At 53.6% G+C, this 19,949-nt stretch overlaps 1 protein-coding gene across 1 annotated transcript; it reads left to right on the forward strand.

The window, feature by feature from the left end:
- Positions 1–259: 259 nt before the first annotated feature.
- On the forward strand, positions 260–19,233 carry NAA60 (N-alpha-acetyltransferase 60, NatF catalytic subunit). Its single transcript, XM_051631983.1, has 7 exons — positions 260–357; positions 11,294–11,409; positions 13,017–13,146; positions 14,472–14,568; positions 15,978–16,212; positions 16,997–17,182; positions 17,510–19,233. The coding sequence occupies exons 2-6, from the start codon at positions 11,300–11,302 to the stop codon at positions 17,151–17,153; spliced, it is 729 nt and encodes a 242-aa protein (XP_051487943.1). The 5' UTR covers positions 260–357; positions 11,294–11,299; the 3' UTR covers positions 17,154–17,182; positions 17,510–19,233.
- The last annotated feature ends 716 nt before the right edge of the window (positions 19,234–19,949 follow it).

Below are 19,949 nucleotides of genomic sequence, written 5' to 3' on the forward strand. Positions count from 1 at the left end.
TCAGGACGAGAGCCGCGCTTGGCACCCAGCCCCACCGGGGGGACCTGCGGGGGGAGGCGTCTGACCCCCCCTCCGCCCCCTCTCCCCAGCGTCCGTGCTCCGGGCCGCGGCGCTAATTAACATTTCCCCGTTAACGAGCAGCTCCACGTGCTCCGCAGCCCAACAGCCGCTGCCCTTCCTGCGCCTGCGCGGAGCCCGGCGGTCACGTGGGCTCAGGCAGCCAATCAGGAGGCGCGTTGCTGCGGGGTGCCCGGGCAGAGGAAGTGCCCGCCGGTGCCCGCGGCCGCTCGCCCGCCGCCTCCCCGGCCCGGGATGCGCTGACCCCCCCCCCCGCGGCCCGCCCGCCGCCCCTCCGAGGTGAGCGGGGACAGACGGGCTGGCCTGGCCCCCTGCGCCCGGACGGGGTTGGGTTGGGGCCCGTCCTGGGCGCTGGTCGGTACGACAGCCCCGGCCCCGGCTGCTAGGCCGCGTTGCGGGGGGGGTGGTACCGGCCTCACGCCAGGAGCGCCCGGCGGGAGGATGTGGAGCTGCTGGAGTGAGGAGACGGAGATGATGGGAGGGCTGGAGCAGCTCTGCTCTGGAGACAGGCTGGGAGAGCTGGGGTGTTCAGCCTGGAGAAGAGAAGGCTCCAGGGAGACCTTAGAGCAGCTTCCAGTGCCTGAAGGGGCTCCAGGAAAGCTGGGGAGGGACTTGGGACAAGGGCAGGGAGGGAGAGGACAAGCGGGATGGATTAAAACTGGCAGAGGGGAGATTGAGGTTGGACATGAGGAGGAAATTCTTGGGTGTGAGGGTGGTGAGAGCCTGGCCCAGGTTGCCCAGGGAAGCTGTGGCTGCCCCATCCCTGGCAGTGCTGAAGGGCAGGTTGGATGGGGCTTGGAGCAGCCTGGGCTGGTGGGAGGTGTCCCTGCCCATGCAGGGGATTGATCTGGATGATCTTTAAGGTCCCTCCCAACCCAAACCAGTCTGTGACTCTGTGTTTATCTCTCTTCTGGACCCCTGTGGGTGGGATCAGGGCTGGTGTCTTTGCCATCAGGACCCCCCTGTGCCCAGCCCTGAGCTCAAGCTTGTGCCTTAGACATTGCCTCTTGATTATGGGCATCAACTTCTCACCGTCCCCCGTGGCAAGCTGTTTAAATGCTGAATTATGTTTCTGTGTTGGAGTTTGAGGTGTGTTGGGCTGCTCTGTGTCTGCTGCAGCCCCTCCCAGCCAGGTGAGCCCCCCTGCCCCTCCCAGCAGCTCTGCCCTGGGGACCTGTCTGACCCTGACTAAATGCCCTTTTATTGACAGATGTCTAGTGCCATGATATACCTGTAACTACCTCACCCCAAAGCCTTTTAGAGGCATATTTTCCCACTTTCTCTGTTCTGATAGTTCCTAGCATCCTACTGGGACACCTGCTAAGCAGCAAACTAATGTTTTCAGGGATCTCCCTTAGAAAACCAGGATTCCACACCCCCCCGCCCTTGCAGTGCTTGACACAAAGTGGAAATGTTTGCCTCTCTCTCATCTACATGCCTTTTTTATCTACCAACTCACAGACTTTATCTGCCATTTTATGAGTCTTTTGGCACCATGAGAACTTTCTACAATTGGGAGCAGCTTTAGATTTTACTGTCCTGGGAAGTCTGTGCCCTTGGCCAAAGAAACATCAGCCAGTTTTGTTGCATCTCCATTCATCTCTTCTCCCATTGATGTTTTTATGAATGGATTATTGCTTGGGTCTCTTTTTACTAGGTTTGCTTAATTTATTTTAATCTGACAGCATCTCTCCTGAGTGTCCTCAAAAGCTTTTTTTTACAAGGCAGCTTCTTGGAAGTCCTAGTGCATGGTGTTTGGTTTTGGTGTTGGTTGGTGGTTGTTGTTCTTTTTTTTCCAAGAAACCAATTTCCTGTGTGAATAAACTCCAGCAGATTTCTCAGAAAGGAGGTTCTTCTCAAAGAAAAACCTCTTGTCCAACGTGTTATAATTGGTGTGAACTCCTCATTGACAAGTTTGGAGCAGCTTCACCTGTGACAGAGACTGTGATACAGGCACTGCCTGGCACCAAGCTTGTCAAGTAGATGGTTTTAATCACACAGAAGAAAAAAGTAGTTCTGTTTTGTCATCTGACCTGGTGTTTTAATTAATCTTCCCATGCCAGGCAGCAAATAAAGAAGAATGCAGTGGTTCTAATGGTTCTTATACCTCCCTTTGTTCTCTGAAGTTGCTGCTGCTCTTTCTCTCAGCTGGGGGTTTGATGTGTTTAAAGCAGGTTGGCTTGACCTGTCTGAGTAGCTGCTGAGTGGCCTGGTGGTGAGTGCCCTCTTAAAACCCCTGGCACTCTTCATTTTGATTTCTTTTCCTGACCCAGAAGTGGCATCATGGTGTGTTTGGGGATCTGGGCTGGTCTCAGGTGTCCTGGAACTGCCAGTAGGGTTCAGAAAACCCCTCTTTTGTAGCTTGGAGCTCGAAGAGCCTTTTTGGTAATGGAGTCTGGGGTTTCTTTCATGTCTGTTGGTTCTTTCCCAGTAAGGATGAGCTGCTTTTGTGTGTGAGGGAGGATTTTTGGGGGTGTTATGAACACAGCATTGGGCCAGTGAGTCAGTGCTGGTATCTGCATAGGAACACAGACTGGTTTGGGTGGGAAAGGACCTTAAGGATCATCTAGTTTCAACCCCCCTGCATGGGCAGGGACACTTCCTACTAGAGGAGGTTGCTCAGAGCCCCATCTAACCAGCCCATCATCTGGTGTGAACTGGTCCTACCACCCAAGAAACCCTCTTTCTTCCTGGGTTTTTCCCCCTCCCCAGCCACTCCCAGGGTGATGCATGGAAGGAGCAGGAGGTGAAGCTGTGGTTGCACAACCTGACTGGCCGTGACTGCTGTGAATACCTGAGGAATCACAGCTGCTACCCTGAGGGGCTTCCCTGTCAGCAGAGCTGCTCCACAGCTCCTGGTGGTTCTGCCTTCCTGCTCCTCCCAACCTGCTGGGCTGGCAGCAGCCTTGGAGGATGGAAAGGAATTCCCCTTCCAGTGACCTGATGCCAGCAGCTGCTTTGCTCCTCTGGTGTTCAAGGCACTTGGAAAAGAAACAACTGCGTGCTCAGTGTGGCAGCAGAGGAAGGAAGTTCTGTCCTAGCTGAGTGTCTCTTCTACACACCTGGAGTTAAACACCACCTCAGATCCTGGTTGGAGAGGTGTCACTGCTGTCTCCACCAGCCACAGCACGTCTGGTGGCTTCAGTGCAGGGTGTTGAAAAGACTCAGAGCTTCATGTCTCACGCTACCTCACCCCACCCACACTTCCCTCCTGCCAGGAAGGTGGGAACAGGAGCTGCTCAGTTTTCCACCCTTAGCTTTTGATGAAGTTTTTCATTCCCCCTGCTCAGGTCCTGTGGGTGTGGCAGAGCAGACACCTCTGCCCACATCTGTCTTAAGTGGCTCTAACCAGAAGCTGTGGGGTTTTGGAGTTGAACCTGGGCGTCTCCTGCTGGAAAAACACCATTGAGAAAGAAAGGAAGAAGAGCCATGATGGCTCAGATTTTAAATTTGGGATCTTGGAGAGAAGGTGTCCTGGTTTTAGTGAGGATAAATCAAATTTTGCACTGATTTGTTTTCTTTCTTCACTGAACACCCTTTTAAGCAGCACAATTTGCTGAAATGAGCAGCCAAGTTTTTCGGCTGATAACCTCGGATGTTTATAGTCACTGCTGGGTGACAGAAGAGGGTTTGGGGCTCTTGTCTGACGACTAGGGAAGAAATGTTCTTTTTCCAAGCTTTTTTTGTACTTTTAAAGCCCATTTTTAGCCTCTAAAAGGCTCCCTGCCAGTGTCTCCTGCAGCGAGGCAGGCGGAGGGGCTGGGTTTGATGGTTGGCCGGGTGTTGCTGCTCAGTAAGGAGGACAGTGGCTGGGAAATGGTGGCAGGCTCCAATTCCCCTCTCCCAGGGTTTGCACCACACCAGCCTGAATTCCTGGCTGTTGGAAGTTGGCAGGGTTTTGGCATTTGCAAAGGTGTTGGATCTCTCCTCTAGTGAGCTCCTTGTTGTAAATGTGCCTCTGTTGTGACCTTTGGGTTTTGCCTCCCCACAGAGCTACTGTCACAAAGCAGATTTTCTCTTCTTAACGAGGGAAGATTGAACAGCAAAACCTTCTTAGAGATTCCTGTTTGCTATTCCCTGGAGGAATTGCTGTATCTGGGGCAGCAGGAAGCCCTGCCTTTTTGCAATGTGCTGTAGAGACACTTCACTCAGGTTCCAGTGCTTGAGAAATCGGCAGCTTCGGGAATGGATCGAGAGCTGTAGGGGAAAAGAAAAGCCCAGGAGGTGACTGGCATGCAAATCCTTAACATTTCTGCTGCTGGAAGGCTGCCAAGTCACCCCTCAGGTGGGCAGAGGATCAGGGGTACAAGTGTAAAAGGATTTCACTAACAGTAAGTCTTTTCATTTCAAATAACTGCTGCTTGCTGTGCAGGTAGAGCTGCATTTTGCCTTCTCGTTTTTTAATATCCTTTTGGGATCTGTTTCCAATCCTCATCTTTCATGGCAGGAGGCCAGAGTGGTCAGTACTGTGGCTCAGTGGTTTTTGGCTGCCAGGCTATAGTCCTGTGTCTTCTACACCTCAGTCTGGGCACCACAGAAGGTGAGGAACAGAGCTGGGGACACGGTGTGAGTGAAGGCACATCTTAGTTTCACAGTGAAAACATCTGAGCATGATGTTTTCAGAGTTTCAGAGCTGAGGAAAAGTGGGCTGAGCAGCATGGAATGAGCCTTTGGGATGAGGGCTGGATGCCAGGATGGGTTTTCCCAGGTTGTGTGTGACTGTGCTGCCTTCCTGACTGGCTGAGTCTGATACGCTCTAGCCAGGTTCTTGTAGATACCCCACTGGAGGAAGGTTTAATATCCAGTGTCCTTGTCTGGTGTATTTGGTGTTCCAGGGGGTGTGGTAGGGGGATGCAGCAACACATGGAATGGCAGCACAGGTGTGACATTGCAGGGGACAGTGAATCCCAGTACAGATGTGCCTGTTGCTGGTCTCTGTGTGCTCACTTCCCACAGTCACCAGGGAGGGATACATGGATTGAAGCCAGCCTAGACCCTTGGCTTTCCTCAAAGTGTATTAACTGCTCAGTTTTTATTCTTTGGGTCCAGCCATGGATGTGCTCCCCCCATGCTGGTCTGGCTAGCTCAGGAAGATGTTATTCTTTGTGAATTGCCTCAGGGCACCTGAGAATTCAGTGAGGCAGCTGTCTTACCTAACCCCAAGGTTGCCCTCCAGCCTCCCTGGTGTGGGCATAGGTTCAGCTTTCCTCACAGTCCATTCATCCCCAGGCTCCCTGTTCTTTGCCCTCCCCCACTGAGAGGCTGTGCTGCCCTGGCCAGGTTTACTGGAGAGGAAAGTCCAGGCACTGACAAACTCCTTTCTCCAGAGTGATGTCCCTGAGGGGAGTTCTTCAGTGCTTTGGAGGAAACTGGGACCTGTGGTGTCCTTGGGAGGTGGTGCAGGGGGAGCAGGCTGAGGAGGGCAGTTTTGTGCACAGAAAGAAGCTGCTGCTGAAGGAGTTTTAAATGATGAGGAGCTCCAAGTCTTGAGCTTGTGTGTGTTCCTTAGCAGGGGTCCACGAGGGGCTCCAAGGCTCAGTCCTTCTAGGAGAAATTACAGGAAAATGTCATGCCTGGATCAGAAGGCATTATGGGCTGCTGTGAAATGATGTGATCCAGCATCAGAGCCTCTTTCCAGCCATATTATTACATTATTTTCAGACCAAGGCACAAAATCAGTCATTTTGTCCTAGATTTCCTACGAAGTGTCTCACCAGCTCCAAACACCCACTCCTGCTAATGTGGGGAATGGGGTGATGGCAGTTTTGGGCAGCACACCTGAGGGGTGTGAAGGATGGGACAGGGGAACAGGAGGGGAGGTGCAACCCTCACCAAGCTGCTGCTGACTGCCAAGCCCTACTCTGCCAGTCTGCATTACAGACCAGAACTGAGGAAAACCACATCTTAGTGTATTGCTTGTCCTAAACCATCCTGCATGGCATTCCTAGAAGGAGCAGGAGCATTAGTTGGAATAAATAGAGCATAAAAAATAGCATCTAGAGGCAGGCTTGGGCTGCAGGCAGGGCAGAGGTGGCTGTGTTGGTGTAGGCAGCACATTGAACAGCTTTCCAGTTGTTCCTTTGGGTGCAAAGGAACTAGTCTGAGCCCAGGCAGGGTGGAGAGATTTGCACTGACATTCTGTGGGACTGTGGAGCTGTGCAAGTTGATTGATCTAAGGTGGGTGGAACCCCAAAAGTTGCTTCCAAGCTCATTTTTGTAATGCTCCAATTAGTGTGTAGGTGATACCAAGCCAGGTATTTAAATATCTTTTTAAAATTGGCTCCTATTGCTTTGATAATGTTGCCCTACGTCCTAGAGGTGCCTCTTTGAGATTCTCAGTAGTGATTTCATGATGTTTTCAAATCCAGTTGCAATTTTACTGCATTCAGTACAAGGAACTTGGTACCCAGTGTGTCCATGTGGAGCATTCCCTGCGAGACCAGTAACCTAAAAACTCAATAAGCTTAAAATGAAATGCAGAAGGGAAATCCCTGCTGCTTTGTTGGAATTAGACCTTTGGCTGGTTCAGATTGAAGGGTTTAATGTAAATCAAATCCCCAGTGCCAGATGGCTCAAGGTGGAGAGACTTAGAGCTGGGCTCTCCAAGTGATACTCCCCAGACAAGAGCAGAGTTTGTGGCTGTCCTGAGAGCTGTGTTGCTTGGTCACAGCTGACCTGTGCCTCTCCTGCCTCTTGAGGAGCTCTTAAAATTCTCTCTGGGCTTTGATCTTACTTATTTACGAGTGAGAGAGGATGACAGGTGCCATTAAATTTTCTTCTCTGGGAATCTTGTTGGGGTTTGAGAACTGTCTGTGCAGACGTTGCAGACTAGGATTTGGTGGTGCCACTGGGGCAGCAGCTCTGGTGAGGGCACCAGGACTAAGGGAAGCCAGCTCTGGTGAGGGCACCAGGACTAAGGGAACCCAGCTCTGGTGAGGGCACCAGGGCTATGGGGCACCCAGCTCTGGTGAGGGCACCAGGGCTAAGGGAAGGCAGCTCCAGCCTGCTGTGCCTGCATGGAAATCTCCCAGGGAGCATCCACTCCTCAATGTTTGTCCAAGCAGATGGTCTGCTCATGTCAGCTCAGATGCAGCCACTGGGCACATGTCCAGCACTGGAGGGCTGGGGAGGAGCTGTGGGCAGAGGGCCATGAGCTGCCAGCAGCAGGAATTCTCATGTGGCCTCTGCAGAGGGACCTGTGTGGCATAGCTGCAGTTCCTCAGAGCTGGACCCTGCTTGGGATGTGCTCAGCAGCTCTCTGGAGGAGCTTATTCCACAGAATGAAAAGATTGACAGCAGATAATCCTTCCTAATAATGGAGCAGGTGTATGCTTGAAGAAAAGTGTTTTCACTTCCTGAAGGTGAAAATCTTCAGCCCAAGTCAATAAGAATCTGCACCATTTCCCTGCAGAACTGCCTGCAATGCTGAGGTGGTTGGTCCTGTGTCTTTCAGACAGTACTTCCCAAATTGTAGGGTCACTTTATAAAAATCCACTAGCCTGGCAGTGCTTGTGTTCCTGTGTTCTTTCCTGCAGGTTTGTTTCTTTCTGCTCAGGATTAATTCGTTTCAGTTAGCTTTTAAATTGGAAAGGAAAAGAGGGTGGTGAGACACTGGAGCAGGGAAGCTGTGGCTGCCCCATCCCTGGCAGTGTTGAAGGGCAGGTTGGATGGGGCTTGGAGCAACCAGGTCTAGTGGTCCAGAACTTAGGGTGGTTGGAGCAGTGAGTGGAGCTGTGCTACCTCTAAAGGTCCTTTTAACCTCCATTGAGTCCTAGGGTTGTGTTGCACCCTGAGACTGTTTTTTATTATTTCTTTATGCTTCCAAACATATCTTTAATCCTCTAAACCCAAGTTGGCTCTAAAAATGACACCCTCATCACTGTGTTAGCTGTGGCTTTTGTTCAAGACGATGGCTCTGCTCTCTGGGTCTCTATCCAGACCCAGGTCTTGGGACTTGACCCAGACCCAGGCCTTGGGACTTCTCCCAGGCATCTGTGAAGACCCAGAGGTTCTCCACGAGAAGAGAGCTGACTTGCCTGGGATTCCACCTCTCTTAGTCACAGCAACCACTGACTGCTCCTCCAGCAGCACCACCTGCCCAGGGGGGAAGGTGCACAGGCTCTCCTGAAGCCTTGTGGCAGGACACAGTGCCAGGGGGGTGTCCTGAATTTCCTTCCAGTGTGCAGGAGCTCCAGCTTGGATCCCACAATGCCAAGTGGAGTGAGTCCCTGCAAACACAACCAGGGCTGGGACACGGTGGTTGGAATTTGAAGGGAATTATCCTGTTCAACAGAACAGCCATGGATTACTGGTTTTTAAGGCTGGCTTCAGCTCCAGGATAATGCAGAGTGCTTGCCTGGCTCTTTGAGAATATAATGTTAAATAAACATGAGCTAATCCTCCCAAGAATGTGTCCTGTGTTGGCTCTGGCTCTGCTGCAGCAGCTGCTGGCAAAGGCTGCTCCCAGGTCCCTGCCTTTTCTACTCATTAGCACAAATATGGTTCTATCATCTTGGTTCATTTCTCTCTGATTTATTGATGCTGAGAGTGCTGAGAAGGGGTGTTGCCTTACAGCAGGATCCACACTTCCCAAGAATAATCATGTGGATGAGTAAGAGCATGGCTGCAAACCTAAGTGCTGGTTAATGCCCACTAAGAAAGGGATCTAGCAGGGCTTGGAGCTTCTCCATGGCCATTTTGGCTCTTGCTCCCTCCTCTTTTTTTTTTTTTTTTCCCCCAGTCCTACACTCCCCAGGCTATTGCCAAGCAGTCCTGGCCTACCAACAGTTGTTTTGTCCTCTCTTTGTGACTTTGTGGTGGGGTCACTGCTGTGAAATGGCTCAGCAAAGGGTCCAGCAAGGGTGAGAGGATGGGACCTGAGGTGTCTCAGCCAGCAAGCAGGGTGGGTGGGATCAGTCACAGCAAGGGAAGGTGTCCCTCATCAGGTCCCCTTGGGGAAAAGCTGAGGCAGGTTCAAGGGAGACCAGGGACTGGGAGTGGGCAGCACATCACTGCCACCACAGAGTGCAGGATCAGGGTCTGGCCTCAGAGGGCTGGAGCCAGCTGTTGGCGTGCAAAGTCACACAAGGAGTACTGGTTTTGTGGTTGTTGTAGGTGCTGAAGTTGTTTTGAAACTAGCATCTGGACTGGTGGTGAAAGCTGGAGGCTGCAGCCACGGCCCTAGAACAGGCTGTGAAAGAGCTGTGATTCTTTTTAAGGACTACTTGGGAGAAGAACAATTGATCCTTTTCAATATATGGGTTCCCTGGGATGCCCCTCTCAGGGAAATAGTTGGACCCGTCACCAGGAGGGACGCTGTGTCTGGGAAGGATCCCTTGTTTGAAGAACCCCACCCCACTTCACCTTTCTCAAGAGCTGTAGAGCATCCTCAGACCTCTTCTCTATTAAAGCATTTTGCTGTTGTCTCTGTGTGGGACAAGGGCTGGCAAAGATTTCTCTAGATAATGGTGGACTTGAATTGGGTCCTTTCTCCTGTTGATGCATGAGCTGTCTGAGGTGTTGCTGGTTGGACACACACCAGTGCTGGAGTTCCAGGCTGATGCAGCACAGGGGCTTTATCCTTCTGTCTGGGAAGCTGGAGGGGTGGGAGCTCAGGCTGGTCCAGCCAGGGTAAAGGAGTCACACAGAGAAAGTGCCAAAGTCAAGGGTGGATGCTGCTCTCATCAGCTCTGCTGACACCTCTCAGCACTGATGCTGAGTTCCGAGGACCCCAGTGTCTGGGAACCCTGCTGAGTATCACCCTGTGGGTGATACTGGGAGTTGTTCTCCCAGTTCCTCCAGGGGAACTGCAGAAGAAAGCTGGCTTATGTCCCTTACAAGAGAAATGTGGGGCCAGAATGGCTTAGCAGGCTTTTTTTATTAGGGGAACAGTAGAAGGAGGTGTTTCCAAATTCTTAGGAGAGCACAGAGTTGGGTGCTGTCAAACACATCCAACGGGGGGTTGCTGTGCTGCTCCTCCTGTGCAGCTCTACCAGTTACAGAGCGTGTTACGGAGCTGATGGGGTTTTTCCCAGAACTGGCAGAGTTGGAAGGGACCTTCTACACCCACTTACTGCTTGCTGCTTTCCTCTGGTACCCTGTTTAAAAAGGCTGCAGACGGTGCAGTCAGTGCTGTGTACGTGGTTCGCAGGCCTGTGCTGAAAGGAGAGGGTGGCTGGGGATTTCTGCATTTGAACCTTCTCTGCTGGGCTGGAAATGCAGCCCTCCCTGAGCTGTAGCACGTGGGAAGGAGGGGAAATGAAACTAGACCTCATTTTACCAGCATGAGTTCAACAAAAGGAACGTGGTAAAGGCTTTGAGTCCTCTGCACACGCAGTAACTGGAGGCGGTGGGGTTGTTGAGAGGACTTTAGGAGTGTTCTTCTACTGGTGTTCCCTTCTCAGCTGTTTGTTCAGTTTTGTTTTAAAAAGATGTTGGCCCTGCACTAGGTTTTGAAGAGCTCCAGGCATTGTAAGGCACCCTTGGCACATTGTTGGCTTGTTCAGTGCAGCATCCTGAGCTCTTTTTGGAAACGGTTGGTGCCACGTGCTCCTTCACACGCAGGGAGAGGGGGGAGCACGGGCTGGGAAGTGAGCTGTGGGCAGCAGGGCCTCAAGCTGCTGCTCGGGTTAGGGCTGCCATGTTTTGCTTCATCCCCCTTGAAAACTCCTCCTGATAGGAAGAACAAGCTTTCTTGGTACTGGGGACCTCCTGCTGCCTTTGCACGGGTGGCTTGGAGCTGGCAGCCAGAGTCTGTGCTTCATTGTCACAGAATCACAGAACTGTCAGGGTTGGAAGGGACCTCTAGAGATCATCTAGTCCAGCCCCCAGCTAAAGCAGGATCCCCTGGAGCACATCCCACAGGGCTGCATCCAGCTGGGTCTTGAATATCTCCAGAGAAGGGGACTCCACAGCCCCCTTGGGCAGCCTGTCCCAGGGCTCTGCCACCCTCACTGGAAAGAAGTTTCTCCTCATATTGCAGTGGCACTTCCCATGTTCCAGCCTGTGCCCGTTGCCCCTGGTCCTGTCTCTGGGCACTGCTGAGCAGAGTCTGGCTCCATCCTCCTGCACCCACCCTGAGATACTGCCAGGCATTGATAAGGTCTCCCCTCAGCCTTCTCCTCTCCAGGCTGAACAGCTCTCAGCCTTCCCTCATCAGGGAGATGCTCCGACCCCCCCAATCACCTTTGTCCCTAACGAGCTTCTTGCCTTGCAGGTGTGAATGACCAGGGAGGTGCCCCCCACGGCACTCACCGACGTCCACCTGCGCCTGCTCTGCCACGATGACATAGACACAGTGAAACAGCTCTGTGGAGACTGGTTCCCAATAGAGTACGTTCCCAGGTTGGGCTGGGGGGTGGTGGGGGGTGTCCAGACACGTGCTGTCAACCTGCACAGGTCCCATCCAGAGCTGACACCAGAGGCTCTGCAGCCATCTGGACCCATGCTCGGGCAGCAGCAGGTTCTGAACCTCTCCTGCGCTGTGGTGGTGTTGCTGTTAACAGCCCTTTGCTGCCTGTCCTGCTGGGTCCTGAAGTCATCAGAAGGTTCCTGAGTGCAGATTTTGGCAGAAAAAATGGGCTTTAGAATTAAAGGAGTGGAACAGCTTCTTGGGAAAGGCTGTGTGTGAGCTGGGAAAGGAACACACCTCCAGGAAAAAGGGCCTGTGAAAGGAAGCTGTGTTCTGGAGCATGTGCCAGGAAAGCACCCTCAGAGCTGGCCCAAATCAACACAGAGAGACTCTTCCCAAGGGATTGTCTTCCTGAATGTCCCAGCAGGAGACAGAACAGCACTTGTCTGTGTCCTTGGGATCACTGTTGCTCCTGAAGCTGAGGCAAAGCTCTGACCTAGAGCTGCTGTCAGTCTGTCCCAGGGCACCTCCCAGGCCCCCATCTGGTAAATGCCCGTGTCTGCACAACGGGAAAAAGGGGCTTTGCTGGGAGACAGTGGTACCTTCCTGGCTTAAAGCATGCAGGGGAACCACAGCACCCCAGTTTTCCCTTTAGGAGCTGCAGGAGGGCAGAGCTGGAGGCTGATGATGGGATTTTTGTTGGGTTTTGTTTGGACCAATGTGCAGTGTTTTTCTCACGTGTGTATCAAGTTATTGAGACCCTCAGGCTCCTACAGGAGGGCAGATGGATCTTATGGTTAAAAATAACCTGCTGAAGCTGGAAGTGAAAGCTCTGGGCAATGATTGTGAAATGAATTTGTGGTTGTCTTAGCAAGGCAGGAGGCCATTCCACAAGCAGCCTGCGTTGCTGCTGAGATGCAGTCAGAGAAGCCATGTTAGCACATGGGGCACAGCAGTTCCCTGATGTGCACTGGTGCCCTACAACAGTTAGGAGAAGAAAGGTGGATCACTTCCTAACCCAGAGTTGGTGGGATATGCTCAATCAGTAGCATAGGAAGAGCCTCAGATTGACACAAGGCTGAGCTGTGTGGGGTGACTTTGCAGAAGACTGTGGGTCTCCCTCCCTGTAGTCCTTGTGGGAAATCCATTGGTCTGCAGCTCCAGGACTGGCCCTGATCCATGTTGCTGCCAGTTTCCAGCTGAGCACCATCTTGGCACAATGTTTCACTACCAGAGAGTGTAGTGACAGGACAAGGAGAAATGGTTTTAAAAGTGGAAGAGGGGAGTTGAGGTTAGATACTAGGAGGAATTCTTCACCACGAGGGCAGTAAGACACTGGCACAGGTTGCCTGGAGAGGTGGTGGCTGCCCCACCCCTGGCAGTGTTGAAGGGCAGGTTGGATGGGGCTTGGAGCAACCTGGGCTGCTGGGAGGTGTCCCTGCCCATGCAGGGGTTGGATCCAGATGATCTTGAAGGTCCCTTCCAACCCAGACCATTCCATGGTTGTATGTTGGCTGTAGCACTGCCTGCTCCCGTGGGCTCCATGTCCCCTAACATTCCTATTTTTCCTTCCTTCCTCCCTTCCCAGGTACCCTGACTCATGGTACAGAGATATCACCTCCAACAAGAAGTTCTTCTCCCTCGCAGCCACGTACAGAGGCTCCATCGTGGGGATGATAGTGGCAGAGATCAAGAGCAGAACCAAGGTGCATAAAGAGGTATGCTGCTCACCTGGGCTTCCCTGGGAGGTACTGCACCATGGTTAACTGTGATGGAACCTCTTGGGGGGTATTTTTAACCCCACCCCCCCTCCACCCAGACATTTACAAGAGCAATGCTGAGTGAATTTAAGAAACCCAGAACATGCCAATGTCCAGATTCTGGAGCCTGGGTGGTGGGTGGGGTGTTGTCTGGACATGTGTGGTGCCACAGAGGGTTCTGCTGGGGCTGGACAGCCCATCAGGGGCTTGCTGCCTGATGTCATCCATGAGGCAGCATTCAAACAGGACTAGGAGGCCACATTGCTGCTGCCTGGCTGTCCCCAGAGTGCCTGGGCATGGCTGAGGCACAGGCAGCTGGGGGAGAACAAACCTTCCTTCCATAGACAAGGCTGGAGCTTCCCCAGTTGCCCTGCACCAGGGGCCTTCCCTTCCTGCAGAACCTCCTTGGGTGACACAGTCACTGTCTGGAGCACCAAGAGTGCACCAGGTGCAGGAAGCTCAGGCTTCAGGGAGAACAGCCTGGAGGCCAGGAGGGACAACACAGTTTGTCAGAGAGGTGAAGAAGAGGTGGGCACAGTGTGGGGAAAGGGTTAGTGGAGTGGGAAAAGCAGCACAGGCAAGTGGATTGACAACACCCAGGGGCAGCACAGAGAGTGGAGAGACTTCTGCAAGGCTATCCTTGTTAGGATTAAACATTCATCTGAACCTTTGTAGGGACAGGGAGCCTGGAGTGGGATGGATCCCCCCACTCCAGCCATCTGGCTTCACCTCAAAGCTAGCCCAAGTCACAAACTGCATCTTCAGCAGTTCTGACAAAAGGCTCTTGTAGCAGCCAAACTGAAAGCCAGGGGCTTATTTAGACACTGAGCCTGCAGAACATGCTCCTTGTCCTCTCAGCAGAACAGAGATCTCCAGCTGACACCAAGCTCTGATGGAGCCTGCAGGCAGTAAAGGCTGTTGCTGGATTGAGGTAGACACTGATGGAAAACTCCAGAATTGGCTCTTTCAATCCTTTCTGGTAAAGAATGCAGATGTCTGCTGTCCCTAAGCTCCCAGATAATGTTTAGAGCAGGGAAGCATCAAGATAGCTCCATCTTCATCAAGTTCTTCATCTGGGAAGATGATAGCAAAGTAGGAATAAGCCCTAAGGGACAATATTTGGTTTCTTTAACTCCCCACCTCCTTTCCAGAAGCTTCAACTCAGCCTGTTCAGTGAAGTTTCCTGCTCTAGCCTTGTTTTCAGGTGTTCCAGTGCAGGATTCTTGCCTTCTCCTGTGCCTCCCTGGCCGTCCTACTAAGTAACTTGTCATATCTCTACTCAGGATGGAGACATCCTAGCTTCCAATTTTCCTGTGGACACTCAAGTTGCTTACATCCTAAGCCTTGGAGTGGTGAAGGAGTTCAGAAAACATGGAATAGGTAAGATGCTGCCAAGTGACAACTGTGATGCTGTCATTTCCACCTGTGGCTGGTGGGTGGGACTGCAGGAGCTCCACCATTCCACTGCAACCCCCTTTGGAGACAAGCTTGTCCTGATTTGTCCCAGCAGGATGCACTCACATCCCCTTCTTGCTGTTAGTGCAGGTGAACTGAGATGTTTTTACTGGTGGAGCCACAACACAGTGTGCAAATGGTTCCAAAGTCTCTGGCAGCCATGGGAAGGCTTTGGTTTCTAGATCTCTGCTCTTCTTCAACCAGGGGGCAGTGGGGTTTCTGTGAGATGGAGAAGTGGAACATCTCCTGACAAAATGAAACTGCTCTCCTGGCTCTTCTTGTGCTTGGATGATGTAAATGCCCACTGAGCATCAAGTGACCATGAAGTCAGTGCTGTTGACTTCTCTGAAATCCTGTGGCTCCTGCTGGAAGTCTCCTGTGCTCTGGGACTGGTGAAACAGCAGCATAAAGCTCATCAGTCTGTTTGTTCTGGCTAAGCTGCCTCTTCAGCCTGTTGTTACCACACCTGGTGGCAGAAGTTCCCCTGCAGGTTTTGCTGGGTCCTCTGGGCCATGTGGTGGTGGTTTGGATGAACCTCCAAGTCTTGTCTCTTGGGGCTGGAATATCCTCTGTGCCCTCCTCTGGTTTCTCCTGCTGACTAGTGGCTGCACAGAGTCCAGGTTGAGTGAGACTCATCTCTCCTCCTTGGAAGGGACCTTAACATCCTGCCAGTGCTTAACTTTTCATTGGGGTTCAGCCACAATAACCTGCTGGTGAAGCCTTGTTTTGCCTCCCTGCTCTTCTAAATGCCTTAAAGGAAATAAATGGGATGGGGAGATTCCAACTGGCCTCTCACCATGAGGACAGTCAGACATTGGAATCATCTCCTCCTCCACATTGGACAGTTTGAAGACTCAGCCCAACAGGGTGTTGGGCCATCCCATTTCAGCTGTATTATTACCTGGCAAGGTTGGACCAGATGATCCTTGAGGTCCCTTCCAAGCTGGCATTCTGTGATGATCCTCTGATTCCATGATGAACTGATGGCATTGATAGTGACTCCCTGAGCTTCCCCAGAGCTGAGAGCTGCTTGGCTGGGGATGGGAACTGCTGGGAAGGGGCAGATCCTGACACATGTGGTTATTGAACCAGAAGTTTTGTGCCTTTTTAAAACCTGTTTGGTGAAGGTGAGGTTCACAAAACATGGGTGAGGTGAGACTCAACGTTCAAATCATGGAGTGGGTCCTGTTCAATTCCTGGAAGGGGTGTGTGAGAACTGGGTGGGATCTGGGGGTCTCCAAACATTTGGAGCAATCCCTGCTTAGGTGCAGGAGGTCTCTCCTGGGCCCCACCAGCTGCACGATGCCATTTCTGCTCCTCTTCCCTTCCAACAGGTTCACTCCTGCTTGAAAGTTTAAAAGACCACATCTCCACCACAGCCCAGGATCACTGCAAAGCCATCTACCTGCACGTCCTCACCACCAACAACACAGCAATAAACTTCTATGAGAACAGGGACTTTAAGCAGCACCACTACCTGCCCTATTATTACTCCATCCGAGGGGTCCTCAAAGATGGCTTCACCTACGTCCTCTACATCAACGGTGGACACCCACCCTGGACAATCTTATATCCTTTCCTCCCAGCTGGATTAGCAGTGGAGCACTCTAAGCAGACACTCAGCTATGGTTTGGGGTTAAAACCAGCAATCCAGGAAGGTGTGACCTGGCTAGATCTGGGAACTGATGCCTGCTCAGACGTGGGTTTAATCTGAAGCTGGAAGGAAAGGGCTGTGTGAGGGATGTGGCAGTGACCTGCCTGTGCTCCAGCTCCCCTGGGGGGTAGCTCAGGGGGAGCAGAGTGGGGTGATTCATAGTTTGGAGCACACTTAATGCCAGAGCTGGTGTTAAGCCAGAGTGCCCTGTGTGCCCTGTGTGGTGCAGGGTCTGCCCAGCAGCCTGGCAGAGGTCCCCTTGGTCTTGTTTCCTGTGGCCCAGGATCTCCTGTGGCCCTGCCCTGGACCTCAAACTGACTTGGGGGAGTTTATTTCAGGTCGTTGGATCATGGAGAAGAAACTTGATCCTTCCTGGGTGTAGCTAGTCCATCCAAACCTCTCCAGGCAGATGGATGGATTGCCATTCCCATGGGAACTCGCTCTGGAGTGCCAAGGAAACCAGCAGCTGCTTAGAGAAGGCATTTCCCACACAGGCTGGGGCCAGTGTTCCCAAGTTCCATTCCTTGGTGCTGCCAAGCAGCCCTGCTTTTGAGAGAGAGGAGCAGGCCATGAGGAGAAGGAGCAGATGGTGCCTGAGGGGGCTGAGCAGCCTCTTCAGGGGGTTGTGACTCCGCGGGGTCTTGGGGAGTTACTTCTTGAGTTGCAGTGCAGAGGTTGCTGTCCTTAACTGGTGGCCACTGACTACCTGCAGCACATTGGGTCCACTCTGGCCAGCCTGAGCCCCTGCTCCATTCCCCAGAGGATCTATCGCCAGGCCCAGAACCTGCTCTGCAGCCTCCTGCCCTGGTCTGGCATCTCTGCCAAGAGCGGCATCGAGTACAGCCGGACCATGTGAGGGGGTGCCAGGAAGCAGGGACATCCAAGGTGGGTCCCTGGGAAAGCTCCAGCCTGTGCCTGGGGCTGGCACTGCCACGGTGGTGATGCCAACACTGCATCTCTGCCCTGGGGGAGAATTTCAGCTGAGCTGTTGCCTGGAGCTCAGGGCTTGAGAGCAGATCCAGCCTGTCCCTGCTGCCTCTCTCCTTCCGTCCTGCCAGAGCCACCAGGTCCTTGCTGCTTCTCCAGCTGTGTCCCAGGGGACACAGCTGACAGCCCATGTGCAGTGCAGCTCTCCAGCAAGATCCTCAGAGGCTTCTAAATATCCTGGAAGAGGCCCCTAACACCCAGTTCCCCTCTTTTATCTTCCCACAGGATCGTTCTTCCTTCCATCTCCTGAACCATCTGGCTCCACGCTGATTCCAGCCGTGACAGCTCTTGGTCACTGACCCCACCCCTGGCCAGGACTCCTTGTCCCACAGGTTGGCCAAGGTTTGGGCAGGCTCCACTCGTGACAGGCTGCACTCCTGCTGCCCCCATGCCTGGAGCCCAGCAGTGCTGCCCAGGCAGGCCTGGCTGTGCCTGGGGTGTCACCTGTCATTGTGCATCCTGCATTGTCCCCCCCACTCCCCTCGCCTCTGGTTACTCCTGTTTGTAGCCCTGATGTAAGAGGGGTTTGGTTGCTGCTCCCACACCACTGGCTGCTGAGAGCAGCCTCAATTATGTTAACGAATCTGCACTGACCAACCATGTTAATGAGCTGTGAGCACCCTGGCAGGTCACTGCTGGCAGAGCAGGCAGCTGGAGGGAAAGGTGGGAGCTGGGTAAGGGAGCAAGGAGCAGAGATCATGTCCAGGTCCTGCCAGGTCAGCTGCTGGGGCTTCCAGGGAGGGCAATTCCCAGGGCAGGCAACTCCCAGGGAAGGCAGTTCCCAGGGAGGGCAGCTGCCATGGATGAGAAACAGCCCAGCCCTGCCAGCCCTCAGGAGTGACTTCCGAAGCAGCATCTGCTGCTGGATGCATGGAGAAGGCAGGGGATGAAATTGCTATTTCATAGTGAAATATATATATTATACTGTATAGATCTTTCTGCCTTTGTCCAAGTTGGAACGTTGCAGGGGAGGGGAGCTGTGGGACACAGAGGTGCTCTGTGGAGCCTGGGCCTGAGCCCTTCCCACAGCACTGGGGCTGGGCTCCTGCAGGAACTGGACATGGATCACAGCAGCTTTTCCTTGCTGAAGAGCCAGGTTGGGCCAGCACTTGGCTTCCAAGGTAGGAGTCTGAGCAGCTCCCCCAGCCCAGTGTGTGCTGCAGGAGCAGCAGCTCTGCACCCTGCTGGGGTCCCCTGGGAAATCCCTCTTCCCTGGCCCAGACTCTTCCCTGCTCAGCATCGTGTTCCTCATTCCTCTCAAATTTTGAAACTGGGACTTGAGTGAAGGAGCTCTGGGCTCAGCCAGGCCTGGGTGTGCAGGCAGGGCCTATGCTGGCTGCAGGGGGGGGGCCTGGGGACAGACAGCACAGGTCAGGCTTGGAACAGGAACAATATGAAGGTTTTGCAGCCCAGGTGACTGTTGTAAGTCATGTCAGTGTCTGTAAGGCCTTGGGGTGGGGGTTGGCTACTAAAGGGGTGCAGGAAGGGAGCTTGCTAGGAGTGGCACCAAGTGGTGCTGTGCTGGGTTCCCAGGGGGCTGGGACAAGCTCCCTGCTCTGCCCCGGGGCTGGCTCCAGCACAGCAATCCCTGCTGAGCACAGCTGCTCCTGCAGCCTGGGAGTGGGAAGCAGCTCCAGGGGCTGGCACATGGAGTGTTTTGGAGCAGCAGAAGGTCCTTCTTGCAAGGAGGTGCTGGTCCCTCTTCTGGGGCTCAGAGAGGTCTAGTGCAGTGAGTGACAGAGAAGGAAAACCCTGTTGCTGTGAGGCCGAGCAAACTGGGAGCTCAAGAGTCTGAGCTGACCACAGTGTGGGCCTTGCTCTGGGGCTGGACGACCAGAGCACTCCTGAGGCTCCTTCCCTGGTGAGTGGGGCAGCAGGAGCCCGTGTGGGGCACCAGCAGGGGCAGCAGGATGGGCTGGGGCTGCTCTCTGCAGCATCAGCCACGGTGCCTGGGGTGGGCGGGGGGTTTGAGCTGGGTTGGGGGGGGGGGTGAGAGGAGCTCTGCCCCCTGGGGCTGCTGAGTGTGGGGGGCTCCCTGCTCCTCTGCCAGGGAGGGCTGTGGTGGAGCAGCTGGCAGAGGAGCAGGGCAAGGCAGCTGAGCTGCTCCAGGGGGAGTGTTGGGGTCCTTGTATCCCCCTCCCCTGCCATGGAGCTGCTGGCTCCTTCACTGGACTCCAGCTTGGCTGCCTCCAGCCCGGCAGGTGCCTGGCACAGGTACCCACCAGCAGCCCAGGGAGCAGGTGGTGGCTTTGCTGGCACTGGAGGGGAGGCCTGGGCTGTCCCTGCTGTCCCCAGCACTGCTCTGGCAGCAGAGGTTGCACCAGGACTTGCTCAACCTCTCCAAGCCAGAGCCCTCGGGTGGGAGCCCTGCAGCCCTTCCAGCCTTCTCCGTTTCCACCGCCTGGTTTGTTTTTCCCCCCCTCTTCCTGCTTATCCCCTTTTTACTTAAACCCCTCTTGATTTATACAGGTTTCTTTAGCAATTCAAGCGAGTTCTTGAGCACTTGCTTCCTCTGGCCCAGAATGAATCTTTCTCTCCTGGTTGTCTGGGACTGAGGTCTGTGTCCCTTCCACCCCTCATTTCTGTCCTCCCTGGTCCATCATCCAGCTCCATGGCTGCAGCACCTGAGCATGGCCCGAGGGAACCTGCGACTGGTCTGTGTGTC

This window comes from Apus apus, chromosome 14, assembly GCF_020740795.1.
Source record: "Apus apus isolate bApuApu2 chromosome 14, bApuApu2.pri.cur, whole genome shotgun sequence".
NCBI lineage: Eukaryota > Metazoa > Chordata > Aves > Apodiformes > Apodidae > Apus > Apus apus.

What these genes read in the sequence shown, in the direction of transcription:
- NAA60 (XM_051631983.1), top strand. Translation starts at nt 11,300, where the DNA reads ATGACCAGGGAGGTGCCCCCCACGGCACTCACCGACGTCCACCTGCGC. An exon ending in GTTCAGAAAACATGGAATAG is followed by an intron (nt 14,569 to 15,977) that starts GTAAGATGCTGC and finishes CCCTTCCAACAG; the next exon opens with GTTCACTCCTGCTTGAAAGT. An exon ending in CACCCACCCTGGACAATCTT is followed by an intron (nt 16,213 to 16,996) that starts ATATCCTTTCCT and finishes ACTGGTGGCCAC; the next exon opens with TGACTACCTGCAGCACATTG.